Raw genomic sequence first — 12,096 nt, forward strand, 5'->3', positions numbered from 1 at the left:
TCTAGACACTGCCCAAACTCTTATAGTGTGAATCTTCCTCCTAGGCCCTGCAAGGGGGCCAACATGTACCAGGATGACCATGCATCGGAAGGAAAGAAATGCCCAGGCTTGTCGAGATGACTGGAAACTGGCTCTGAACAAACGATGATTCCTGGGGACCCAGAACAACACTGTGGCCCACAGTCAGGGTGGGCCGCATACTTACATCCATGTGTAAATTTTATCCATATGCTCAAATCTTTCTTTATTTTCCCATTCTAACATGAGATGTGTTAATAATGATTAACTTTATATCATGATGTTTAATTCATAGGATACAAAATCAGAGTGTGACTTCTCTAGAAGAGGAGTAACTATCCCTCCGGGATGGAAAAGGTCACACATGACGCTCAGTATCCTTTCTGGGACAGAGATGATGTCAGTTTTCTTGGGCTGCCATAAAAAACAAACAAACACAACAAAAACATAGCCTGGGTGGCTTAAACAACAGAAATTTACTCCTAACAGTTCTGGGGGCCCAAGGCCTGAGGCGAAGGTGCCAGCGGATCAGGCTCCCGGTGAGCAGCCTCTTGCTGACTTCGTGCTGTGCCCTCAGGTGACTGAGAGTGAGCTCTGGAGTCTCATCCTCTCCTTATAAGAACACACATCTGGTCATGAGTACTGGCCCTCAGGACTTCATGAAACCTACTCTTCTCCTTGGGCCCCACTCCATCTCCCCAAGCACTGGGGGTGAGGGCTTCAGCCTAGGAACCTGGGGACACTAACATTCAGTCCATAGTAGATAGTAGGTTTTGGTTTAGTCCGAAGTATAATTGTGTTCTGTCTTTATGTGGAGTTAAATATATAAATCTTCTGGATTATGGAATTCTAGCCTGGCTACGGTTGCTTTGCATCCCCTGGCCTGTGTGCTTCCCAGGGTGAGCTGACCAAAAGAAGAGCCTGCGTGAGTTTTGGGAGGTAACGTTCACTTCGCAGCTCCACCCACATTGGAATCCAATAGCTCTCTCAGAAACCATCCTTATTCCACTATATTTACAGTGCCTCAGGTTCCTAATGGGACACTGCCTGGAGATTTTGGTTCTTTGCTAAGATGTTACAGAGGCTGCTGTCAGAACCCTAACAGAGAAAGGCCCTATAGAGAGAGCTCTCGCCACCCTCGCCCCCTCCCTGACTCGCCTTCACAGCTCTTCTCAGCACCCCGCCCAGCACACGTGTGTACACTGTGTCACCAGAATCCCTGATGAATAGAGCAGGTGCTAGTTGTTCAGTATTTATTGGATGAACACTTGGGGGAACCTGATTTAAACACTGGTAGATCATGATCAGAGTAACAGCAATTTTTCCTACAGTGTATGCAGAATGTTGAAGTCATTATATTTTAGGTAAAGAAGGAAGTGGGGGGAAGAGTAGGATAGGGGTGAAGAAGGTAAAGGAGGAGAAGAGGAGGAAAGAGAGAGGAGGGGAGGGGAGGAAGGGAGAGGGAGGGGAAGGGGGAGGGGAGGGGAAGGGGGAGGGGAGGGGAGGCTGTGAACGTGGCTGACACTGCGGGAGCTTTGCACAGTTCACCTGGGGACAACTCTGTGCACAAGTCTTATTACCAGATTACAGGTGAAGCCCTTAAGGTCCAAAGGATTAATGGACTTGCAGAAGGTCTTTACAAAGTGGTTGAGCTGGAGTCCAAATATAGGGTGTCTGATTTCAAAACTCACATTTTTGCCATCACACCACGCCACCAGAGAAAGCAGATGTATCATGAGAAGAAAAATTGAAATGCTCTTTAAAATCGTATTAAAGCATCCCATTTGGGTCTGAAATTACAGACTTAACTTCTTAGCTCAACCAGTTTGCTGAATTACCAATTTAATAATCAGGCCTTCTATCTGTAACTTCATCTGTGCACTAGCAGGCAGTTCTGTGATTTATAACCAATGTTGTATGGAATAGTTGTGTGATCTTACTGATCAGCACAGGAGTTTTGACCTGCTCCGTTTCTGACCTGGGCCGGTTCACCCCTCCTTAGGCAACCTGGTGGTCCCCCACTCCCGGGAGGTCACCATATTGATGCCAAACTTAGTGCGGACATCCAATCGGCATAGCGCACTACAGCCCAGAACTCCTGGACTCAAGCGATCCTCCTGTCTCAGCCTCCTGAGTAGCTGGGACTACAGGCATGCGCCACCGCATCCGGCTATCTTACTGAACATTTTCAATACCAAGCCTTTGTTATAGACAATGATGAGTTATATTATTGAAGGTATACGTTTTAATTTTAAACTAGTTTAAGAATATTACTATACAAAATAAAAGTTAAAACATTAGAGCAATAATAATGATGATCAGCTCTGTGCAGAACCCCATAGATAACATACATAATGTCTCTACACCCATAAAATCTGGAGCTGATGGGTCATAGCCTTGGACAAGGCAGCCTGATGTTTCAAATCAGTGGAGGAACTTTAGGGTCATCTTCAAAGCCTGGGTCTTCCTCACTTGGGGTAGTTTGGGGTTCAGATTCCAGTCTTCTGGGTGTGTGTTTTTTCTCTTGAACTATGTTAGTTATATCAGGGAATGAATGTTTGCTGGGATCCACTTCTAGTTTTTCAGTGTGCTTGCTTCTACAACAACACAAAAGAAAAGGGACATTGATGTCACATCATTTAAAATTTCAAGTAGATTTGATTCATTCACTCATTTATTCAGAAAACATTGGCAAGTGATATCCCTGAAGCACAAGATAAAAATAAAAGACTGTCCTTAGCTTCAAGCAACTTAAAGCCTTGGGGAAACAAGATTCTGACCTGTGAAGGAAAAAAAAAAAAAGTGCTAAAACATGCTGCAGGGCTGTCCTGACATACAGGCAGTTGGAGGAGAGGTCACCCAGGAAACTCTGCTTACCTAAGACTTTTTTTTTTTTTTTTTTTTAATAATTGAAACGATACAGCAGCCAGAGCCCCATAGCCAGGATCAATAACAGAATCTCTCGTGAATGCAGCTTATCAGGCTTCTGGACCCTGTTGCGTCAGGCAATCCAACCCCTCAGGGTTTGGCAGGGGCATTTATACCACAAGTTCAGATGCATAGCAACGCTCGGCCACCAACTTGCCCTGCACAAAACCTGCGCCTGCTGCCTGCGCCCGGTTCTCAACACAGCACAAATGAAACAGAACAAGGAGGGACCTCTGTTGGCCAATGCTCCCAATATCATGGTCCAGAAGGAACTCTGCAGATGATGCAGGTCCCTGGGCTGCATTCCTGATGATTTTGATTCAATAGATCTGGACTTTGGCTCCATAATCTGTAGTTTTGTAATGCACCCTCCAGTGATTTTGATAACCAGTGAAGTTACTTTAAATTACAGTGCCATTCATTCATCCAACAGATTTATGCCTGCTACATTCCAGGGGCAATGCAGGCACCAGGGATGGTCTGTGCAAAGTTAGGCAAAGTTCCTGGTGATATCCAATAGCACAGTGTAGCTCTCTACCATAGAATTTGCTATACTGTCATGTAATTATCTCATTATTGGTTTGTTTTCCTACAAGACTGACATCTTTGCGACAAAGGTTTTTTTTTCACCTTGTACACTTGCATACAGCCATGCTGCATAAATACGTGTTGAATAAGTGAAAAAATACTGCTTTACTAGAGAAATAATGAAATTATATCAGAAATTATCTCTGACCTTAAAATAGAAATCACAATAGAAATCACAATATTCTTAATCCAGAATCTCCAAACTTATGTCCTCAAACTAAATTCATCCAGCAGTCCATTTTTGTTAGGGGAGGGAGTTTCCATTTTCCTCTAGAACTGTGAACTCTCTACTGACTTTGCAACCCCTCCTCCTCGTTTCTGTGATCTGCTCAGCCCTTGAAGGCCTTTGAGTTTTTAATTCCTTTTAGTATTTCGACTAATACACACAGACCTGTGAGGAAAAATACAAAGTACACAAAGAATATAAGATAGGTCTGAAGACCCAGATTGTACGCCATAAAGAAACTGAGTATGGCACAGGAGGAGGAGGGGATTCAGAGGGGCTTATGCATTCTCTGAACAGGTGGAAGAGGTGGGAGTGCTCTGCAGGATGGTAAAGGATGCAGATGCAGAGAGGGGAAACCAAAGCTCCAGATAAATGAACAGTGCCGTGCTCATGACCCATCGCATCTTCTCAGATGCCCCTGAGCAGCGGTATTCACTGACCCCTCTGCCTTTAAAGGGACAGAGATTCATGGCTTCTGCGATGAAGCTGCTTATCATCAATGCACAGGAAATAACAGGCCTCACAAGGTTGGAGGCTGACTGCAGAACAGAAAGAACACCCAGAGCCGGCCAGAGGTGACACTCTTTAGAAAGGCCCACCTGCAGGGCTGGGTGTTGGCTGCTAAATTGTTCCTGTCTTTTCATGAAACTTTCCCTAAACAATGAGGGTGATGCACTGTGCCCAGAAATGTATGCCGTCAGCATGGTTTATGCTCTCCTCCTGGGAGTACAGGGCTTTTTGGTACATGCTGGGCAGAGGGTACCTACTAGTCCCTAATAAAAACCCTGAGCAGTGAGTCTCTAATGAGCTTCCCCAAAGGACATTTCAAATGTGCTGTTGCAAATAATTATTAGAGGAGTTAAGTGGGTCCTGTGTGACTCTACAGGGAAAGGACCCTTGCTTGCACCTGGTACTCTCTGGATATGGCCCCTTTGCTGAATTTGCTATAATAAATCTTAGCCATGGGTATGAATATATGCTGAGTCCTATGAGTGGTTCCAAAAAATCACTGAATCTAGGATCATCTTGGGGACCCCTGACACACTGTCTTTTACTGAGATCTGTAGTGAGCCTCTTACCTGTGTCACTGAATCTTCAGAAAAGCTCATTACCACCTCCTTCGGACCCAGGGGTAAGATAAAAAGAGCAGCCAGCCAAGGACAATCCATAGATAAACAAGGCAGGGCTGGGCTGGGAATTGAATATGGGTCTGTGGTATTAACGTGACATATACTGTCACTCATAGAAAATCAAATACCATACACAGCACAGATAATCACTTTCCTACCTTTCACATCTGACTCATAAGATTAAATCCATCAAAAAAGTTCTCCATGTCTTTGTCCACTTTTTAATGGGGTTATTTTTTTCATGCTGATTTGTTTGAGTTCTTTGTAGATTCTGGATATTAGCCCTGTGGTGGACATGTAGTTTGTGAATACTTTCTCCCATTCTGTAGATTGTTTAGTTACTTTGTTCATTACTTCTTTTGCCATGCAAAAGATTTTTTATTGAGTCCCTTTTTAATTTAGAAATATTAAGGGGGTACTTGTTACATGGCTTGAGTCAGGGCCTATCATCTAACTAGTGTTCATTATACCTCTTGGGTGTTTTTTAAAATGCCATTTATTTATTTTTGTTGTATTTTGCCTTTAAGTCTTAGTTATAAACTCTTTGCCTAGTGTGTTGTCTAGAAGAGTTTTTCCTACATTTCTTCTAGAATTTGTATGGTCTCCTGCCTTACATTGAACTCTTCTATCTATCTTGAATTAAATTTTGTTTATGGTGAAAGATAGGGATCCAGTTTCTTTTTTTTTTCTTCTTCTTTTTCTTTGTTATCCCCTTCATCCTATTTCATTCTTCTGCATTTTTCCCAACTCCATTTATTAAATAAGGCTTCCTTTACCAGCATGGGCTATTGTCGGCTTTGTCAAAGGTCAGTTGGTTGTAGACGTCTGGTTGGTTTTATTTCTGGGCTCTCTATTCAATCTGTGTCTCTATTTTTATACTAGTCCCATGCAGTATTGGTTATTGAAGCTGTAAGTCAGGTAATGTGATGCCTCCAGATTTGTTCTTTTTGCTTAAGATTACTTTGGCTACTGATGCTCTTTTTTCATTCCGAACGGAACTTAGAATTTCTTTTTCTAGAGATGTGAAAAACGGCATTGGTATTGTGATGGGTGTCATGGTCAGCCTGTCAGTGACTTTAGTCAGTATGGACGTTTGAACCGTGTTGATTCTACCAGTCCGTGAGCTTTTCCCATTTGTTTGTGTCATCTGTGATTTCTTTCATTAGTGTTTTGTAGTTCTCCTTGTAGATATATTTCACCCTCTTAGTCAAGTATATTCCTAGGTAGTTAACTTTCTCTGTACCTACAGAAGTTTTTCAAGAGAAGATAGACAAATAGCTAACATATGAAAAAAGGCTCAACATCAACAGTCTTCAGGGAAATGGAAATCAAAACTACAATACGATGCTACCTTACCCCTGTCAGGCAAAAAAAAAAAAAAAAAAAAAAGATGCTGGTGTGTAGAGGGAAAAGAACACTTATTCATTGTTTCTGGGACTGCAAATTAGTACAACCTCTATGAAAAACAGTAAGGGGATTCTTCAAAGAAATGTAGACTTACCAAGTTGGTTTAGCAATCCCGCTATTGGGTATCCACCCAAAGGAAAAGAAGTCTTTATCAAAAAGACCTGTACTTGAATGTTTATGGGAGCACAATTCACAATTGCAAACATGTAGAATCAATCTAAGTGCCCATCAATTCATGAGTGGATAATGAAAATGTGGTATATATAGTGTATACCAGGGAGTGCTACTCAGCCATAAAAATGAATTACATAATGCCTTTTGCAGCAACTTGGGTGGAACTGGAGACTATTATCCTCAGTGAAGTATCTCAGAAATGAAAAAACAAACACTACGTGTACTTTCTAATAACTGGGAACTAAACAATGGGCACACACGTAGGCACAAAGAGATGTAAAGATCACTGGAAATCAAGAAGTGGAGAGTGTAGAGAGGTAAGGGACAAAAACATACCTGGTAACAGGCACACAACAAGCCTTTTGGAAAGAAGTTTGGAGAACACTTAGGGAACTAAAAGTAGGCCTGCCGTTCCATCCTTCAATTCCTCATGACCAAAAATCACTTTACAACAACGATATTTACACCAGAATGTTTATTGCAGCCCAATTCTTAACTGCCAAGTCACGGAAGTCATTTCGAAATGTCATACAGTTTTACAAAGAGACATCCAAGAAGGCAGAAAGAGATCCTAATACTCACAGGACCATCTCTAGGTGGGTCCGTAAGACGAACATGATTCGAAATGAAATTCCATTTCAGGTGTTTGTGTTTGTGTATAAACTTGCCAAGTTGATTCTAAAATATACAGAAGTACAAAGGGCCAAGAATAGCAAACTCACTGTTCAGAAGAATAAGGTGAGAGACTTCAGACCAGTTATAAATACTCATAAATCTGCAAAAATGAAGGCAGGGGAATAGTCAAGGGTCCAGAAACAGATGTGGGCACCTGATCCATGACAGAGGTGGGCTTGACGACCAACACAGACGAGATAAACTTTTTAACGAGAGTCACTCAGAGAGTAGGGTCCCCATATTGGAAAAATACCAAATTGTCATATCTTAAACATCAATTCCTGATACATTTGATTTTCCATCAAATTATACCTAAATGTGAAAGGCACAACTATAAAGTCTTATAAAAGGCTATCTTCATGATTTCTGGGTAGGAAATAATTTCTAGAACAAGACAAAAAGAAAAGAAAAAAGAATGAAAGAAAAAAAGAAAAACTCCAAACCATTAACTATGGAAAAAGTGTAATGATTTGGATCATTTTAAATCAAGATCTTCTGTTCATTAAAAGACACCATGAAGAGTTAAGAAGGCAAGCTCTAAATTTTATAATCCTGGTTTCACCTTTTATCAATTTTGTGATCCTGGGAAAATGTAACCTCTCAATCTCAGTGAAGTGAGAAATAATAGTATTTATCTTACCGTGTTATTTTTGAAGATAAAAGATACAATGTAGCCTGCAGTTAGCATTAAAGAAATCTCCTCACGACGTGGGATCACAAGAGGTCACCTAGTGTTACCCTTCCAGTCCCGATGGACAAAACCCCACCTCATCTCCTCTTCTCTCCCTCCACCACCTCCATAGCCTGAGAAAGGGGCCACTCCAGCCAAAAAAGGATCAAGAGGCCCCAGCTCCAGCACTCTGCTGCCGCATCTGTTGTCTGTCTTTGCCTCAAACCAACAACACTCCTGTCTGACCTCCGTCCCCACGTGCGGCTTTGATGAGCAGCTGTTTGGATGATGGGGTCACCCCGCCAAAGGCCGACACCTGGGCACAGTGAAGTTTGTCGAAGATTAAGAAGCACCACAAATGCCCTTGACACAGACATTTTAGGTGTGGTTGTGGGATGATCATTTCTCAGTAATCAAAATGAAAAAGGCAGCCCTTGCAAAAATGCCACAGGAGGGACTACTAGGAAGAGTTGTGCTAAGACGTCTTGAATCCTCAAGTGTAATCACAGTAATGATAGTTTTCCTGGGGTCTAAAAACCAGCTCCAAACTGTTTGTGATGATTTGGCTTCTCCGAGCTGGGATTCCTCACCAATTAGATTCAGATGCTTTACATGTGTTGATGCTGCTGGGGGTCAATTATGACTGTGAAGATTCATAATAGTCATAATACCCTGGAATCTTGTATCTGCAAGGGAAATCACTAAGCTGGGAAACAGGAGAGCTGATTGCCAAGGTTAAAACCAGCAGCACACTTTCCAGTAGGAATTCAATTCCATACCTGTTGTTCAAACAAACTTCATATTTAATAATCTCTACAAAACTTCAACATTTGTCTGTGAATATGCCAGTGCCTGCCTGCTTTATTATGCAATGCATAAATATAGCTCTTGTTCAGGTATTTTTTATGATGCTAATTCGAGCATATACACTTGTATCACAAAGATAGTTTGTCTTAGTTCAAAATAGATTTTACCATCTGGATGGTAAGAGTCTGGAAATCACGAGAAGTAGAAGGACAGTTGAGAGAAGTAGGACCTCCCTGTAGAAAAGAACTGAGAAATGGGAGAACTCGGAGCAAAATACTTTAAGGGGTGTCACTGCCTAAAGAGAGGGGCTTGGCTCTGAGGGTCTCCAGAAGGAGAGCTGGGATCCTCTCTTAGGACTCAGCGAGGCAGAGAGAGGACTCCTCACACTGGACATACTGAGAATGGCATGGATGTTAAGGTTCTGCTGGGAAAGGAATTTAATCAAAACCAAGATGATGACCATCAGGAGACTGACAAAAGGATGCATGATGAGGGCTCTTGGGTCTTTGGTGCCCCGCAAGTTGAGGAGTCTTTTGAAGTGACATGTGAATCATAAAAGGGAGGAAGAGAAAGCCATGGTATGAGCAGGGCTCATCAGAGCTTTCCCAACATGTCACAACTACATGGCCTTCAGGACACTAATTTCTCCCACCCCTAGTTGTGATGATTAAATGTGTTAATCCAGGAGGCACATAGCAAGTGCTCAGTAAATGTTAGCAGCCAGTCATGCTGATAGTGTCAGTCTTATTCTTATGGGACAGTGGAAACAAATCTGTATACAGATTTGTTTTTTAGGGATTAGGAGTCTATTGAAATCAAGAGTCCAAAGTTTGGGGAACAAACATTAACATTCATGGTATTAATGATTTAAATAGATCTTTATTTTGGAAGCTGCTGCTTCATTTTAGAAGCTGCATTCTACCCAACAGATGATAAGGGAGAGTCTCAGACAATGCAGCTGAGGACCAGGGGGTGGTACCTTGAGCTTGTTTGTCCTTTGCCTCTGTCCGAGGTAGTCTTCACTGACTTCAATGCTCGTCGGCCACCTGTGATTACTTCTTCCACCTAAAATAAAAATACAACACACGCCAAGTGGTGCATTACTCTCTAAGGTACCTTTAATATACATATAAAATACATATGTTTCAAAAGATGCTAAGATGTTTTAATGTTTTCTTTACATATTCAATAAAGGAGTCAACCTTGAAGTCCCTCTATGTGGTATAGAGAAGGTTCCATCACAAATTATGTGTTAACAATAGTCTTGTGAAGCCACAAGCTATCCTACCATTTCCAAAGGCCAAGCAAGCAGATATGGTGAATTAATTAATTTAACAAATACTATCTGAGAGCCAACAAGATGCCAGGCCATTTTGGCAGTGTGGGGGATAATGATGTGATTGCAACACTGCCTTTGAGATGCTCTCAGGTAGCTGTGCCACAGTAGAAAGGGCTTAAAGCTGGAAGGTCGAATCCCCTGCTCCCCCTGCTCACTAGGCCCTAACTTCTTCCTCTATAAAATAAAGGAATCAGCTTTTGATCTCAAAAGGCCTGTCTTGGTCTAAAAAAGTTCTATAATTCTACCACTTTTAAACTAAATAAGCTCAGTCCTAAGGATGTTGAGATCTCAATAAATAAAACTGATTCCATTCAACAAACACATTGGGAAGATGGTCCAGACCCAGCACCTCCCCTCAGGAAGCTCCTGGGATATCAGAGTAGAGGAGGAAGAAACCCAGTACTCATGAGACCCTAACCACGTGCTTGGCACACACCAGGTATTTTACATATTTTATTTAATCCCCACATCTCCCTATGAGACAGGGATTGCTCATATGGGAGAGAAGGAATTATACAACTCTCTCCTGTCCCTAGGTCTAGTTTTAAGACAGGGGCTTCTGCCCTTCCTTTTCAAGGAGGAGAATAACCTGCAGTGTGAGACTGACCAGTCCCTCCTCTGAGGAATGACTCATTCCTGCTCATATCTCCCTGGTGAGCAGGGTCATTGCCCTGAATGGCGAGGGCCATTGCCACCCTTTCTCTGTTCTGCCTGAGACTTACTGTGTGACACAGCTGTAATCCAGACCCATGCAACTAAGAAAAAGGGCTAGGCTTGGACTTTGAGGGTCTGTCATCTCCCCTGCTCCCATATGCTGCCTTAGACAAGTATGGTGGACTCACAATCTGTACATGAACGTGGGAAGGGAATTGGAAGTCCCAGTTTGGAAGCCCCAGGATTAGCCTCAACCCTAAGCCACCTTCCCCAATTCAAGTTTTACTAGCCTGTCCATTGGAGAGCTAGACATTTAATCAAATTAATACATAGGACAAGCCAATTAAAAACATTGGGGAAAAGATTCCCTATTTAACAAATGGTGCTGGGTGAACTGGCTGGCAACCTGTAGAAGACTGAAACTGGACCCACACCTTTCGCCATTAACTAAGATAGACTCTCACTGGATTAAAGATTTAAACTTAAGACATGAAACTATAAAAATACTAGAAGAGAGTACAGGGAAAACCCTTGAAGAAATCGGTCTGGGCAAATATTTTATGAGGAGGACCCCCCGGGGCAATTGAACCAGCTTCAAAAATACACTACTGGGACCTGATCAAACTAAAAAGATTCTGCACAGCCAAGAACATAGTAAGTAAAGTAAGCAAACAGCCCTCAGAATGGGAGAAGATATTTGCAGGTATGTCTCCGACAAAGGTTTAATAACCAGAATCCACAGAGAACTCAAATGTATAAGCAAGAAAAGAACAAGTGATCCCATCACAGGCTGGGCAAGGGACTTGAAGAGAAACTTCTCTGAAGAAGACAGGCACACGGCCTACAGACATATGAAAAAATGCTCATCATCTTTAATCATCAGAGAAATGCAAATCAATACTACCTTGAGATACCATCTAACTCCAGTAAGATTAGCCCATATCACAAAATCTCAAGACCAGAGATGTTGGCGTGGATGTGGAGAAAAGGGAACACTTCTACACTGCTGGTGGGAATGCAAATTAATACATTCCTTTTAGAAAGATGTTTGGAGAACACTTAGAGATCTAAAAATAGATCTGCCATTCAATCCTATAATTCCTCTACTAGGTATATACCCAGAAGACCAAAAATCACATGATAACAAAGATATTTGCACCAGAATTTTTATTGCAGCCCAATTCACAATTGCTAGGTCATGGAAAAAGCCCAAGTGCCCATCAATCCATGAATGGATTAATAACTTGTGGCATATGTACACCATGGAATATTATTCAGCCTTAAAGAAAGATGGAGACTTTACCTCTTTTGTGTTTACATGGATGGAGCTGGAACATATTCTTAGTAAAGGATCTCAAGAATGGAAGAAAAAGTATCCAATGTACTCAGCCCTACTATGAAACTAATTTATGGCTTTCATATGAAAGCTATAACCCAGTTATAACCTAAGAATAGGGGGAAGGGGAAGAGGGAGGGGAGG

The 12,096-nt window shown here is 42.0% G+C and overlaps 1 protein-coding gene across 2 annotated transcripts in view; it reads right to left on the minus strand.

Annotated features, from left to right (window-relative positions):
• Positions 1–2,285: 2,285 nt before the first annotated feature.
• DNAAF11 (dynein axonemal assembly factor 11) overlaps positions 2,286–12,096 on the minus strand; it is a 96,261-nt gene continuing 86,450 nt past the window's right edge. For both annotated transcript variants that reach the window (XM_053558267.1, XM_053558266.1), the window contains 2 exons: positions 9,603–9,688; positions 2,286–2,615 (listed from right to left, as the gene is read on the minus strand). In XM_053558267.1, the coding sequence (XP_053414242.1) occupies positions 2,438–2,615; positions 9,603–9,688 (264 nt within the window). In that variant the 3' untranslated portion in view covers positions 2,286–2,437. The remainder of the gene's footprint in view (positions 2,616–9,602; positions 9,689–12,096) is intronic.

Source organism: Nycticebus coucang, chromosome 13 (assembly GCF_027406575.1).
Source record: "Nycticebus coucang isolate mNycCou1 chromosome 13, mNycCou1.pri, whole genome shotgun sequence".
NCBI lineage: Eukaryota > Metazoa > Chordata > Mammalia > Primates > Lorisidae > Nycticebus > Nycticebus coucang.